Source organism: Ziziphus jujuba, chromosome 3 (assembly GCF_031755915.1).
Source record: "Ziziphus jujuba cultivar Dongzao chromosome 3, ASM3175591v1".
NCBI classification, from domain to species: Eukaryota; Viridiplantae; Streptophyta; class Magnoliopsida; order Rosales; family Rhamnaceae; genus Ziziphus; species Ziziphus jujuba.
In genome coordinates, this window is record NC_083381.1 from 17788236 (window position 1) to 17804652 (window position 16417).

The window sequence follows — 16417 nt, forward strand, 5'->3', positions numbered from 1 at the left end:
GAGGAAAAACCGTGTTTAAATGAAAGTAGTATTCATTAGTCATAAATTATTGTCAAACTGACAAGCAAACTACATGCAGAACTGTATTTATATATATATATATATATATATATATCTATTATATGTACAACTTCTGTGTGATTGAGACCCCCAAAGCATCGAAATATTGATTTATCATCCTGATTTGGAGTTAAAACCATATTAAAATTTAGAGTCAGAGCAATGCTTTCTTCATTTCAATTATTTCATAATTAGCGAGTACCTTGTCCATAAGTAATAGTTTTCAATTAAGAGATCTCGAGCCACTACATTAGCTGCCATGTCTCAATGCATGCATTTTCTCTGCTTTCTTCTCTCGATTATCGTAGAAAATTAAAAAAAAAAAAAAAAACAAAAAAACAAAAAAAAAAAAACAAAAAACAAAAAAATGTAAGTGGAAATGTAAATAATTTCTTTTTTTTTTTTTTTTTTGAAAAGAAAAGTGGTGGAATTTCGTAAAATGTTAGGTGGAGTTGAGCTTGTTGTTAATAAATAAAGATTGGGAGCACATGGTGGTCTTGTAGTTTTGAAAAATGTTGTCATTAAAAGCTTTTGTTGACCGCTTCTTCATCTCCTTCTTCACAAACGGCCACACTCTTAACTCTTTTGCTTCCAACATTCATGTGATCACATGTGTCCCCATGTTTCACATCTGATTCTTCCCCACTTGCCCCTATCAATTTGACTCCCATTTCTTTATTATTTTCCTTATTTCCCTTTCAGTTATTACAGTTATGGAGTTAGTTGCATTTATTTTTCATGTTTTCTATTTATATATAATATTTTATTTATTTACATATATAAATAATAACAAGAATAAGAAGCAGAGAAATATATAATATAAAATTGTGAGAGCAAGATGATCTTCTTCAGGTATGCATGAACATCATGTATCTATGGAATATTAACCTCTGGATTGGTGGAATAATTAATTAAAACTTAAATTAGTCAAGGCCAAATTGTATTTATTTATTTGTTGTATTATGGTATGGATGAATATCATTTGGAAAATGAAAAAAGAAATCCTTAAAATTATTAGTATTATTTTTTTTTTTTTTTTAAAAATCAGGGTTTATCAACTTTCATTTTATTCCATTTTGTCATTTTTCTTAGATCAAATTATTGGGTCTAGAAGGTCCTAAATGAAAATTGGATTTTGGTTCTTGATCTGCCATTGGCTTTTACACAAATTAAGCTAAGGCCTAGCTATGTTTAAAAAAAATGACTCTTTTACTGCCTTTTTCTTCTCGTTAACACAGACACACAGCTAGTAAATAGTCAATATAAATATATATAATTTACCTTATTTTCTTAGATTGATTGCATTTTTGCTACCTTATATTTTGACCAGATTTCACATTGAGCCTTCAATTTAAAATGTTTCACATTGGACCTTTCATATACAATTTTTCTCATATTAATCCAATTCTCAAATTAACTACCATAAAATTTAAAAATTGAGAAATTAATTCGTTAACCAATTAATCAAATTTTTTCTCATTTTGTTTGCAAATTGAGAAAATTAGTAAGGTTCTTTTCTTTTAATTTTTAAATTATCTCTTAACCTGGGGATTGAACTAATATAAAATAAATTGAAAGTTCAATATGCAAACTGTCCAAAATGCAAGGTATTACTGAAACGCAATTAACTATTTTTTTCTTTCTTGCTCTTTTTCCCTTTTTATCCTTTCTTAAATATTAGATCTCACTTCTACATTTCACAGTACACTGTGTAAGAAAATATTATAAATATGTTTTTTAATAACTTTATAGTTCCACAGGGGTTAAAAGAACAGGACGTTCAATGTATGAAGAAAAAAAATTTACTTCAGAACTTTCTACATAATCAAAATTGAATATTTGAATTGTCCACCGCCCCAACCCAAAAAAAGAAAAAAAAAAGGAGCTGAATTTTTGAAGATGCCAAATATGAATGCATTGAAGTCTACAATATTCATTTCAGCAAAAGATATTAGCTAGACAAACACAGATACACAACTTTGTGTACTCAATTCCCAGCATATATGTGTGTGTGTGTGTGTGTGTGATTAAAACAGTTGTTGGTCTCATTGAAAACAATGATGCAAGTAAAGTCCCTTGATCAAAATGATTTTGTTCATCCTTCAAACTTGGAGCTGATTATTGATATGTATCCCGTTTACCCCTAAAAGTTACAATCTTTTTGTAACTTTTTTCTGGCCAAAAAAGGCCACAAACATTCAATTACACCTTAGTCAGCTTAAACAATGATTGGTTATTTGCTTTGTCCATAATTCATCGACAAGTGTCAAATTAAGTCAATGTTGATACTGATAAGTTAGTTGTTTCATCCAAAAGGTGCCAAGCAAATTAAAAGTGAAAATATAAATGAAAATCAAGAAGTCCAATTCAAAGAGGTTTTGTTAAGACATTAAGAGGTGGGTCAATATCACATTTATGTTTTTTTTTTTTTTTTTTTTAAATAAAAAACATTCATTGTGGTTTAAGATTTTAAGAAGACGAATGATGAATGATAATAATATGGTATTAGAATCATAAATCTATGAGATTTTGTATTTAAAACTTCATAATCTTAAAACAAAAAAAAAAACAAAAAAATCATGTAAGAACTCAATTGATTCTAAAAGATTGCCGGTTATTATCTATTTCCTTCAAAAGAATCAAAACTCATCATACAGCTTCGTCAATAGCTAAATATCTATCTATTCCTGTATGATGTATTACAATAAAATGCAAAGTGTCCTAGAGAATAACACTAAGTCCAAAGTTTTTATTATAATCAAAGTGGCGATTTAGTTAATACATATTCTTAGGACTATAATAAATCTCAGTATGGACCATCACATGACTATCCTTAGTAAATTCAATTTTTTGTTATCTGGTGTCTCTTTCTGTTGAATGTCTTCCTTTAAAGGAACGTCTATAGGAGGTCTTAACATATGAAAGATCTAAAACCAAATAAAATAAAGAGATTGGTGCCACAAGAAAGATTTTGGTGGTATGCTTTAAACCAATCCTTAGCAAAGTATTTGGATGATTATAGAATGCACTTTCATTCATTCAAACCGACCTGATTAACCGAATCTAATTATTGGGAACTGTGCGATATTAATGTGGGAATGATTTAATTAGCAAGAGAATTGACCCTACCCAAAATTAATCATTTTGGATATCCCACTTTTTAATTTTTTTTAAAGAAACGAATTCGCTGCTTTCTGATAGCTATTATAACTCCCTTTTTTTTTTCTTTTTTCTTTTTTTAAAAAAAATATATACATACATATATATATATATATATATATATTAATAATATAAACTTTTTGTTGTTCCTGGTGAGATTCTTTTTTCTTAATGACAAATTTCATTTTGAAGAAACCCCAATAAATGAAAAACGAAAAGATAATATTTCAAAAGAAGCAAATGATTGTCCGGATGTTCTCATGTGTGCAGAGACTGAAGAAGGCAAAAAAAAAAAAAAAAAAAAGGGGGAGGGGAAAGAAACAGAAGGTCCAAATGATTGAATTGTTTGGACACCAACCAATTTTGATAATTAAAACCCATTATAGTCTTGATTAGGTCACATGCAGAGTCCTATGTAGGTCAATCCTTGGCTTTAATTTAATTTACAAGTAGAACCCTTATCTTTGAATTTTGAAGTTGATAATGCCAATAAAAGGGCCATGGAAATTAACTTAATTTAAATCGTAATTAAGATTATTTTCTGTTTTTCCAACCTAATTTGTATCTTACTAGCTATATCTATAAATTAAACGCCAAAGACAGTCCTTCTAACGATGATAAGATGGAGATGAAATTATCATTTACAAAATTCAGACGTGCCCTTGGATGGAGACAGAATAATTTATTTGCAAACATATAATTTATATGCATCATTATGGTATATGTCAGTTGATTTTTTTTTTTTGGATAATTAATTAATGAGAGGATTAGTGTTTTTTGGGGGTGTCAAATGAAAGATCACATAGTCAAATGGAAGATTTTTGAAGGGTTTGCGATATGAGAATTTAAAGCAAGTTTTTTTATTATTTTTATATTCGTAGGCAATGTGTTTGCACAAATAGAGGCTCATGTGGATGAAGGTTTATTTATTTTTTATTTTTTTGTTTTGATTTTGTTATTTCCCTGGTTTTCTCAACTCTTCATGTTTCCATGTGACTCGTATTTCAATATTCGATGAAACAAATATTATAGCCCCCACATTCACAAAGCATATGAATAGGGTCTCTCTACTCTTCTTCTTCTTCTCTCTCTCTCTCTCTCTCCGAACACAGAAAAGACATTCGGAAGTCTAAAAAACAATGAGTACCAAAGCATATAAAATAAAGATAAGAAAAATGAGACAAAAGATTGCTCAAAGATTCACGAACTAAGTACAGCCTGGTGGCATATCTTATAGGGACTATTTTTTTAGTGATAAATTGAGCTTAGCATCATATGTATTATTTTCTATATTATTTTTTCTTCCTTCTAGTAATTTTTTTTATATATATTTTCTCGTATCCTAGTTATATTTAAGAAAAAGTACACTCATGGAAAAAGTTATTTATATATTTCCAAAAGTTCAACTAACCAAGAATAAGGGGTACAATCTACAATATTAATCTTCAATATATGAGTAGAATTTTGGTATAAAAGCTGGATTAATATTCCACCAATCAGTTACACTACTTTATTTAGGCCGCTATCATGACTCAAGTTTAATTAGTATTTTTTTTTTTTTTTTTTGGGAAAGAAAAATTAATTTACTAAGAAGATAATAATCTACTTTATAGGTCTGGTACAAAAAGGTGGTTAACCTACCATGATATCCCCTGAGCTGTAAATTGCAAGGTAAGGAGCACCTTGAAGAGCCAATTTAGGAAGTCAGCTCAAAAACAGCCTTATACTGTGTACTGGTTGTTTGTTATTCTTTCTTTCTCCAAATCAGCCAATTGAGGGCCGTACCAACTTTCATGCTCTAATTGAAGCCAGAACAAAAGACAAAAACTTCACGTACTCAATTAGTCAACGAGTAATTTTGTGGCAGGGAATAGAATTCCCTTTTTACTTTCCCTATGCTACTCAAACTCCTTTTTTTGGCTGGAAACCTATGATACTGAAACTCCTTTTTTTGGCTGAAAACCTATGCTACTCAAACTCTTTGATGATATAGATGTGCATATCTGATATGTCTCATATCCACATCATATATAATATATATATATATATATATATATATAACGATTAATTAATACATATTATGAGATATTGAGAACACACCTCTCAGTTATATATGATTTTGGATTCAACTAAATTTGGGTGAATTTTTTTCGGTTCACAAAATATTATAATTTCTATCCAAAAATAGTATATCAAATAATATATAAACTCTATTTAATCATGATGATCATTAATAACGATAAATAAAATTATTTATTTATTAATTATAAAAAAAATCTTAAGATTTTCACAATTTTCTTTGGAAAGAGTAGCAGTCGATATTCTCGATCATAACGAAGCTTAAATACTTCATAGCTGTACAGGGAAATCTATATTTGTTTGTTTATCATTCTTTCTTGTTCAAATTAAGGATATGATATAAAGTTGTAGAGGCCAACAAAAAGTCACAATACATGGTCACAAATAGAACCAGATACGAGCTTTTCCTGCCGGGGCTCGTGCAGGTTTTCAAGGCTGGAAAGGCTAGGGAATGATAGAATGCACAGGTGTTAATTAGACTTGTCACATCCCAATTTGATTTTTAATAAATTTTAAGTTATTAATCAAGATGTCAGTCATAACTTATCATGTATAGTACTCTATCGTCCTATTATAAGTTAAAAAAAAAAAAATACTATGATAGTAAAATATATTCTTATTTCTACCTATGCATAATTAATTAAAATGTTAATTGTATTTTAATATTTTATATTTTGATTAGATTGTAGTTTAAATTTTTAAATTTAAAACGACGTTTAATTTAAAATTTGTTTCCTATTAGTTTAGTTTTTAAATTAATTCTAAAATTGATAAGTAGCATAAAATTAAAAAATTAAAAAAATTAACTATTTTTATATTAATCAGCTAATCAATTTTTCTCTTTTTTTTTTTTTGTAAAATAAGAAAATTAGTTAATTTTTTGAACTTTTAAATTTTTTGTTAGTCAATTTAGAAATTATTCAAGAATTAGACTAATGTAAAATAAATTGTAAATTGACGATTTAGTATAGAATGTTTTAGGAGATAATATACAACGTTTTGTGGCAAAGTATAATACTAAAGAGCAATTAACTTAAAACTAAAGTATCAAGTTATATATATCAACACTGTGGATTAATTAATAATATGATTCTACTCATTTCAAAGTCCAGTTTATAATGTTACCTGAGAAGAACCAAAGCCAGGTCATCTTTGCATGAAAAGAATCGAATTTATAAAAACGAAGGTTACATGCACGTGAGTTGCCTCTTTTATATAACCATGATAATTTTCGAACTTGTTTGCCCAAAATATGAAATCTAGAACACATAAATTTTTTTGAAATTTGTGGATAGTTAGATATCTTATTGTGTAAATTGGAGTTGAAGATGTTTCTTAAAAGTGGACTTAATTTTAATTACCTGGCCAAAGATATAAAGAACATGTTCCAATGCAAGGACAAGGTATAGATGGTATGCTTCGAAATTCCAATACGTTTTCTAATTACGTCTCCCAAGTTGCAAGTGTGAATATCTATTAGTCCTGGATCACCTACTCCACGTGGACACATTGTGACCATCCTTGTCACCATTGCTCTGTAACACAAACGTTGAACTGAGAATATCCACATATGCATACATATAATAAAATATATATATATATATATATATATATATCTTCAATTTATGTAACACAATTTTAAAATAATTTTATTATTTCAAGTGGCTTTACTTCAGCCCATTTGAATCTTCGAGAACAAGAGGATAGTTGTTTGAGCTCACTTTCCAAGAGCTAATCCCTCTCATGTATACCCTTTTCCATTTTTGGAAAGTCCGCATGAAACCCTTTTTGTTCTATAACATTATAATGTGCTTATTCCCCTAAAGTTGAAGCAAAATCTTGGTCTACTACAAAATCCTTTCAATAATGTACATGTTTTTGTAGCTCCTTTGCAAGTGGGTTTTCCTCTTCAAATATTATTGCTTGGTTGCAGGAGGGTTAAGGATATAAATCTTAAATTTATTACTAATAATAGATATTTGGATTCACAATTATTATCCCAAACAACAGTAGTTTTGTTACTGTTGTCTGCAAAAACTCAATCAACACTAATTTGTTGTTTTATTGGTTTATATTGAGTTCTACAATATACCTTTACATTTGGGCATTAGTAGTTTAATATGTAACACATTACTGTCACATAATTTTCTATTTAAAATTTGATAAATAAAAAATTTGGTGACCCTAATAATGACGTGTTTCATACTATTGTATTATAAATAGTACAATAACTACATTCAATTATGATGCCAATACATATATAATATGTTTAATTTTAAGTAGAAAAAGGTACTATATAAATATGTAAAGTCAGAGATTGGTTATGAATATGAGTATATATGAGCAAATAATATAGGTGATCAAAGTTTCTAAAGGTTAAATAATAATAATGTACTACCTAATAATTGTTATTTTCTTTCAAAAAAGTATGCATTGGCTCAATTAAACTTTTGTAATCTGTGGAATGTGTAGCCGCTTCTTCCGAATCCCCAGCCACCAAACTTTATTGGGAATCAAATATATTGTGTGGATTACATCTCATTTTAGGCTCACAAACCAAAAATTCTTGGCAAAATTAAGACATTAAATATGAAATATATCAATATTAATACGCTGCAGGAATAAATCAACCCGCTAGTGAACACCATTGATAGAAAGATTAAAAAAAAAAAAAGAAAAAAGAAAAAAGAAAGTTTCATGAACCGAAGAGTTTGCACCATTTTCTCTGCAATAGCGGATGTTTGAACCTTCTTGCCCATTACTCTGTTGAAGATGAATTAGACGCACATGCGCACGCGCGCGCCCACACACACACACACACACACACAAAAGGTGTGTTTCAAACCCACAACTTTATTATATAGATGTGAAAGGATTATTACTTAACCAAGTTCATTTTATGGCAAACAAAAACTTCTATCTCTAAAATTTTTATTTCATAATAATTATGACAATATTATAGTTATTTATTGATAGCTAGATGTACCAATTTAATGACAAAAATGATACTCATATATCCTACTATATAGGATTAATTACACTGTATACCCTCAAGGTTTCTTTTAATTACAATAAAGTACCTTATCTATGTGATAATTGTAACCAAATGCCTTGCCGTTACCACATTGGCGTTAAAGTTAACGACTTTAACAAAGGAGGGGTATAATAGTCATTTGACACAAGTATAGGAATAATAATTAGACAGAAATATCTAAAATTAGATTTCAAAAAAAAAAATTTGAAAATTAGAAATAAAGAAAAAAATGGACGGTCTGATCAAGGGTTTGATAGACATGGCGCTCGGTCACGACAATGATCGAAAAGAAGAATAGGGTCCAGAGTCCTAAGAGGAACGCCTCAGATCCACTTGGTTAGAGGTTAGCATCCTCGCAAAAAAAAAAAAAAAAAAAAATCTGTTTTTTCAAATTCTAATCTTACTAGTTGAGGTTGCAGTTCAAATATGTTGCTTTTAAGGTGGTGGTGTGATAAAATGCACAGGTAGTGTCGGGTGAGCACGATAAGAATGAAGAAGGAGGCATTGATCATCGCTCACATGGCTATAATAGATAGAATTGATGGAATGCAGAGGTTTGACTTTTGAATTGGATTCGATTTCTACATTTGGATATTTGATTGAAATTAAAATTTTTAAGGAAAAAAAATTATAATAATGAATAAATATAAAACAAAAAAGTAGAAGAAAGTACTTAGAATGAGAAAAAAAATGAGATCAAAGGTGAAACTGCAGGATCAAAAGGTGTCCAAATAAAAAGAATCCAATGGCCTACAATCCTCCCCCTCTTTCTCTGTGATTTTTGTCCTTTAGTTTCAATTTTCTACTATGTAATTGTGTCAAATGACTATTATACCTCTTTTTTCTGTCAATTTTAACGTCAATGTGGTAACGATAAGGTATCTGGTTGCAATTATCATATATATCAAGGTATTTGATTGTAATTAAAAAAAACTCTGAAGATGTACAGTGTAATAAACCCTACTATATTAGACCTATTTTATATAGTTTTGCTATTTGTCACTATTAGTAATTATTATTAATAGAATTCATGTTAATTTAGTATATAGATATTAGTTAGTTGCATCTATTGCCTTTTTTAAAAGAAAATTTAAAATTAAAATTGTATTTGGAAAGGTAAATCTTTAATGGTAGCTTACTAAATTATCATGTCAACCGTAGAGCGTCCATTGATGATTCATTAGTAGTAACAAATAACATATATATAATTTTTATATGTGTTCTTCTTCTTCTTCCTTTTTTTTTTTTTTTTTTTCTGATGATAAAAAAGAATATATTTTTTCAAGCGTATCATCAGACGGTATGCACCCAATCGATATGGATTTGCGCTTCTTTGATTTCAAGTTCGTATATACATAATATTAGGAATGTCAATTTGCCCTGCATACTTTGAAAATTGCAGTGCACCGCTCCTAACGGGGTGGTTTTTTTTCTGAAAAATCGGGGCCGCAGGATGGGCTTGGGATAAATCTTTAAGGTCTAAATCGGGGATAGGCCGAGACCGGGGAATAAAGAATCCAACCCAAACTTGACCCGTATATATTTACTTGTTTTTTTATATTTTATATATTTGGATTATTGTATTTTTTAAGGATATATTTTATTATAATTGTAAATTTGGACCTTATTATATTTTATTGTATTTTTATTATATTTTAGTTACTTTATTTATATTTTATTCATAAAATATTTTTTTTTATATAAATTTTTCAAAAATATTATATCAATTATAAAAAAAAAATAAACGAAGAAAACCGCCTAGTACCGTCCCCAATTGGGAAATTTCCGTCCCCGTCCTGTTTCTAAAAAAAAAGGAAAAAAATTCGTGGGGAAGGAATTTAAAATTTTTAGCACAAATGGGGATGGAATTTTAAAACCGACCCGTCCTGTCCCGTTGACATTTCTACATAACATTATATATTCAAATATCAAAACCTTAACACTTTTTAAAGGAGATTAATTTGTATGAAGAGAAACCTCTTAGGCCATATTTTACAAAATATTTATAGACTGAAAAAAAAGAAAAATCCAAATATGTAATATGAATATCATTTATTAGAAAAAAAACCTGCAAGAATTTGGTAATTAAGTCGGTTCAATTGCTAGCTCTCTTTACCTGCTAAACCCTTTTCGAAACAATTCAACAACGTGATGATCGATAATATTTAACCAAGAGAAAAAATTAAATAAATAACCAATTAAAAAATAGGAATTTAAAAGTCATAATTTTGATTGGTCTGTGTTCTCTGTTCTCGCTCCTTCCCTAATTCCCACATGAGTATTGATCCACATATTTTGTGGTTAATACATTTGTTGTAATCTCGGAAGCAAAAGTTTTGGATCATTTTCTACACAATATTGGATCTATTTAATTTGTTCAGTTTTAGATTTAGAATCTGCACCAAAGAGAATAAAATATTCTAGAGTTACAAACACCAAAATAATATTTTAATTTGCAAACTCATTCTGCAACTTCTAAACTTTTAAAAGACTTGTCAATTTTTTTAGTAATTAACTTTTGCTGGCCTATGCTTAACAGTGACATTTCATAGAGATTCACCTTTTAAAAAAGCCTTCTCTATTATGGTTTTATTCACAATTGGGATAGTAGCTAGTGAAGCTTCTGAAACATTCATCATCATGCAGTATTGAAAGTGATAGGCACTATTTGTACACAGGACAAACAAACGTAAATTATGCAAAGCTAATGATTATTCTTGGTAATTACTAGATCTTTCATGCAGAAACTATATGCATTTTCTTTTTATATGATCAATCCCTCTCCATATCATGAATCATAATATTGATGGTCTATAATTGTATAAATTAACTTCTAAATTGGTATTACGAATTAAAAAGGCTCTATTTTTTTTAGGATAAGTTAAATATTAGAATTCATTTTAAAAGTTAATTAACTATAAATGATAAACGGAAAAAGTATTAAGATGACTCAGCAAGATATCGATTACATTTTCGTTTGAGTTTCAAGATAAACTAGATATTAAAAATTAATCCAATCAAAAAGCTGGACTTAGATCAAGTACAGTTTTGCCGCCTGCAGGGAACTGAAGTCAAAAGTTAAAAGCTATACATTTGATCCTGAGTTTATAGGTCATTTGAGAGCCAAGTTCATAGGGGTTTAACATCAAGTACCAACCCTGGAAAACATCATGCTACATTTCATATGCCTATTGCCCTACTATTACTTAAAAAAAAGATTGAAAGAAAAAGACAGAGTGAAAGACATTGATTTTTCCTAGATATAGGATACGTATAGTGTATAGCTAGGTATAGCTGGTTTGGTGATCACAAATGGCTTGTCCACACCTAAAAGGTGGAAGATAAAATTTACAAAAGGCGTAGACCAAAGAAGACCCATCTATTTAAAAGGTTGTTGATTTGGTTTTCACTTCCTTAAATGCTATTAATTATAAGACTTTGGGTACATAGAATACTTTTTTATCGCTGTCTGATAATGGGGATTAATGATAGGATATTTCATCCGGACTATATGTAATCAGACACTATCCGCTTAATAGAATAAAAATTGTATATAAAGTTTTTGACAAATCATTTAAAAATGACCTTAGTCAATAGTGTATGAAAGATTTGTGGTTGTCTGTTTCATATCCATATCACTTTAATTTAATTTTCAATCTTTTATGCACTGTTAGATATGATTATTTCAATTGGTTGGATGATTTATTAAAAAATCTTCATGTGTATATATATACACTGTAATTTTTTTTTTTTTTGATGATTGTATTTTAGTTATTTATTTGTATATATATGGAATAAACAAAAGAAGGCGGCCACAAATGAGCCTTAAAACGAGAGATAATAGCATATGAAAATTTGAAAATTAATCCCAATCACATGCTCCGACTCATGGCCAAGACTTCCTCCTTATTTAAACCTCCATATCCCTCACATGAACATGCACTTCAAAACATCCTCTCTCTCTCTCTCTCTCTCTCTCCCCACACATATAAACTTCAAACATATTAACATTCTATTCTCTACTTCTTCTTTTCACTCCCTCTGCTCTTCTACAACTTTCCCAAAAGAAAAACACACACACACACACACACACACACACCCCACCCCACCCCTCCCCCCCTTAATGATGCATAACACTTCTTGTCTAAATATCCCACCAATGGTTCAACCCTTTGACAACCATGACTACTCCTTCTTGTCTCGCCGGTGCATATGGGTTAACGGACCGGTCATCGTCGGTGCCGGTCCTTCCGGTTTAGCAGTTGGTTCTTGCCTTAAAGAACAAGGTGCCCCATTTATCATCCTTGAGAGAGCTAATTGCATTGCTTCTCTTTGGCAAAACCGAACCTATGATCGTCTTAAGCTTCACCTTCCTAAACAATTTTGCCAATTGCCCAATTTCCCTTTCCCTGATGGTTTTCCTGAATATCCATCAAAATACCAATTCATCAGCTACTTAGAATCATATGCCAAACACTTCGGTATAAACCCCCAGTTCAATGAGACTGTTCAGTCTGCTAAGTATGATGAAACTTTCGGTTTGTGGCGTGTCAAGACCATATCGACGAGCAGCTCGAATCCCGGAGAGGTCGAATATATTTGTCGGTGGCTCGTGGTGGCTACCGGAGAGAATGCCGAGAAAGTAGTGCCAGAATTCGAAGGTTTGGATGAGTTTGGTGGACGTGTTATGCATGCTTGTGATTACAGATCCGGTGAGAGTTTCCACGGCAAGAGAGTACTTGTTGTTGGTTGTGGAAATTCAGGAATGGAAGTCTCTCTTGATCTTTGCAACCACAATGCAAGCCCTTCAATGGTGGTTCGGAGCTCGGTGAGTACATAGATTAAGTGGCCGTTTCGGAGTGATTTTAAAATATTTAAAGTTATTTTCAAAAATATAGAAGTAGGCGAAAAAAAAGTGTTTTGTAAGAAATCACTTCCAAACGCACCCTGAACTTTTCTATTAAAATTTTTGCCTAGTTTATCACTTTCAATAGCTGTTAAACTTCAAAATCTAAACTGGGTTTGTTTCTCTCTCATTTTTTTTTTTTTTTTTTGATGATTGATTTACAGGTTCATGTATTGCCAAGGGAACTTCTTGGGAAATCAACATTTGAATTGGCAGTTTTGCTGATGAAATGGTTCTCAATTGGTGTTGTGGACAAAATGCTACTAATACTTGCCCGATTGATTCTTGGGAATCTTGAAAAATATGGCCTAAAAAGGCCATCAATTGGTCCATTGCAGCTCAAGAACACAGCAGGGAAAACACCAGTGCTTGATATTGGAGCATTGAAGAAAATAAGATCTGGGGAGATTAAGGTTGTCCCAGGAATCAAGAGGTTCTTTAATGGTGGAGTTGAGCTTGTTAATGGAGATAGTTTTGAGATTGATTCTGTGGTTCTTGCAACTGGGTATAGAAGCAATGTTCCTTCATGGTTAAAGGTTAGATTTTTTTTCCTTTTAATTCATTGTTTTAGAAATAATTGATGATTTTCTTTTTTATTTTTCAAAATTATAATAAAATCTATTTTGGAAGTTTCTATGTTTCAAAACCCATGTGACAGTTATGGAAGTTGGTTTCCTTTTTAGGTTTATTTCTTTTCACTTTTTACACATTTTTGATTTTGTTCTCTGTTTTTTTTTTTTTTTTTTTCCCTCTCTTTTAAACGAAGAAAAGAATTTTAAACTTTGAGGTTAATTTTAGACCAAAAAAAGAAAGGGACAAATTGATTAGCTTTGTTAGCTTTTGTTTCGTGGTTCTGTTTTGTCTTACTTATCATCAAAGATTTGATGCATACCTCACTCATAATCGTATTTTAAATCTGTTTTCTATTTTTTTTTTTTTTTAACTGATTTGGCATTAATTATCAGTCCAGCTAAAATCTGTTTGGAAACTATGATTTTGGACAGGAAAATGATTTCTTTTCTGGAGATGGAATACCAAAGAATCCATTCCCAAATGGATGGAAAGGAAAAGCAGGACTTTATGCTGTTGGGTTTACAAGGAGAGGCTTATCTGGTGCTTCATTTGATGCTATTAGTGTAGCTCATGATATTGCTAAGAGCTGGAAAGAAGAAACAAAGCAGAAGAAGAAATCTGTTGCAGCTCGACATAGGAGATGCATTTCACATTTCTAAACAACATGATGATCATCATCGTCATGATCAAGATCAAGATCATGATCAATTTGTTTCTTTTGCTTGGTGGCAGATCATCAATCAGACCTTTTTGTGTAGAAAATAATTTTTAGAAAGTAGACAAAGGAAAAATATATATATATATATATATTATACAAAAGGTAGCCCTCTCCTTCAAAAAAACAAATAATAATAATAATAAAGAAAATAATCGGGGATATATATATATATATATATATTTTGTATGAAGGAAGATGAGGCTCTGTGCTTTTATTTTTTCATTTATTAGTAGCTAAAAAGTGAAAAAGATGAGGCTTATTGTTTATTTATTTGTTTATTATATATTTGTTATATTATTATTCCAAGGAATTATGTATTGAGAGAATTTAATAATGTTTGTCAAAGTGGTAAAAAGATTCAGTTTCTTTATCTATGTAGACATACAAAATCTGGTCCACTTTTGTCATAAATAAAATGGAGTGGGCTATCTACCCACCCTAAGTGTTGGCCCACCAAGGACCCAATTAATAAAGTGGACCCCAAGTCCATCATACACCCAACATCATAAATCTCCTCAAGGTGATACTCCTCTTTTTATTTTATTTTTTTTTTAGCTTGAAAAGGTGATACTCCTCACTCAACTGGTTTAGTGTTTTCATACTAAAATTTTCAGACTGCTTTATCTCCATTCTGCTTTGCATATGGATAGAGCCCACAATCTGTAAAAAATTATAAAATGTTATAAATCTTATCCTTGGAAACTGCTGGTAAATAAATCTCCAATATTAGCTTGGTACAACAAAAACATTTTCACATTTACAAATAGTAAACCAGAAGACCAGAAAACTATTTTTCTACATAAACTATTACCCAACTTGTAATAAACACTATATAATGACATAGTAAGATTGCATATATGAGTGAAAATTTTATCTTGGAGTGTGATAATTTAGACATTTATCATGTTATTCTATCATTCATTTTCTATTATAAGTTTTATAAGTTGAAAGATAGTTAATAGAGATAATGCTAAACAAATTTTTTCGTATTTGTATTTGGAATTATAGTGTTGTATTTCTTATTTACATCCATTTTATGGAACTTCTAGTACATTACTCTTCTATTAAACGTTAATTAATTATTTTTAAAGATTCATTTTAAATATTTGATGATATAAATGAATTGTATGGCATTCATTTTAAATTTTGTTGAATTTGATATATGGTTCACCCATCATACCACATCTATATATAATCACAGTATTGCAATTATTTTATGATTAAATTTATATTTAAAGGTTTATTACAACTTTTAGCCAATATAAAACGCAACTTTTCCAAATCTCTGCATGCATGCCACATGTATTTTCCAGTCACCACTAAAACCTAAACAGAAGTATGGGAATCTAAAAGCTCCAAGCATTAACAAACTAAATACATTATATCTCCAAAGCATCTGACAGAATATTTTTTTTTTTTAAACTATATTCCTTTCTATTCTCAAATTCCCATCTGGGTGTCAAACATACCAACAATTTTATTTTGTTTTTCCTTAAAGAAACTCCAGCTTTTAATCTCCCAAAACCTTTAAATTATTATAAACTCAGCATTTTAAGTGCTGCAAATTTCTTCAATGTTAAAACTTATAATTTGGGAAATTGTAATTGGTGGTTCCAAGGAGAGAAAATTTTCCTGTCAAAGGAAGTGTTCACAAGGAATTAGCTAGCTAGCTAGCTGCAACTTTCTTGCTGCCCAAACAAAGGAAAAGCTAGCTTTGAATCACAAGATAAATGTGGCTGCGTAGCATTCCAACAAACCAATATTTCAAAGGAATTGTTTTTCCTAGTAGAAACAAATTAGTTAGAAGACAACCCATATGAGTACCCATGCTGTTTATAATTCAAACATGAAAAATAAAAGCTACGAACTCATTAATGTCTTATCTAAA

At 30.0% G+C, this 16417-nt stretch overlaps 1 protein-coding gene across 1 annotated transcript; it reads left to right on the forward strand.

Annotated features, from left to right (window-relative positions):
* The first annotated feature begins 12229 nt into the window (after positions 1–12229).
* On the forward strand, positions 12230–14772 carry LOC107422611 (probable indole-3-pyruvate monooxygenase YUCCA7). The gene is made up of 3 exons (XM_016032080.4): positions 12230–13160; positions 13403–13774; positions 14243–14772. Exons 1-3 carry the CDS (start codon positions 12264–12266, stop codon positions 14468–14470), a joined length of 1497 nt encoding a protein of 498 aa, XP_015887566.4. The 5' UTR covers positions 12230–12263; the 3' UTR covers positions 14471–14772.
* The last annotated feature ends 1645 nt before the right edge of the window (positions 14773–16417 follow it).

Bases quoted from the DNA above. Each gene is read 5' to 3' on its own strand.
- LOC107422611 (XM_016032080.4), top strand. From the start codon at position 12,264: ATGAACATGCACTTCAAAACATCCTCTCTCTCTCTCTCTCTCTCTCTC. The intron at 13,161-13,402 runs GTGAGTACATAG...ATTGATTTACAG, and splicing joins CAATGGTGGTTCGGAGCTCG to GTTCATGTATTGCCAAGGGA. The intron at 13,775-14,242 runs GTTAGATTTTTT...GATTTTGGACAG, and splicing joins ATGTTCCTTCATGGTTAAAG to GAAAATGATTTCTTTTCTGG.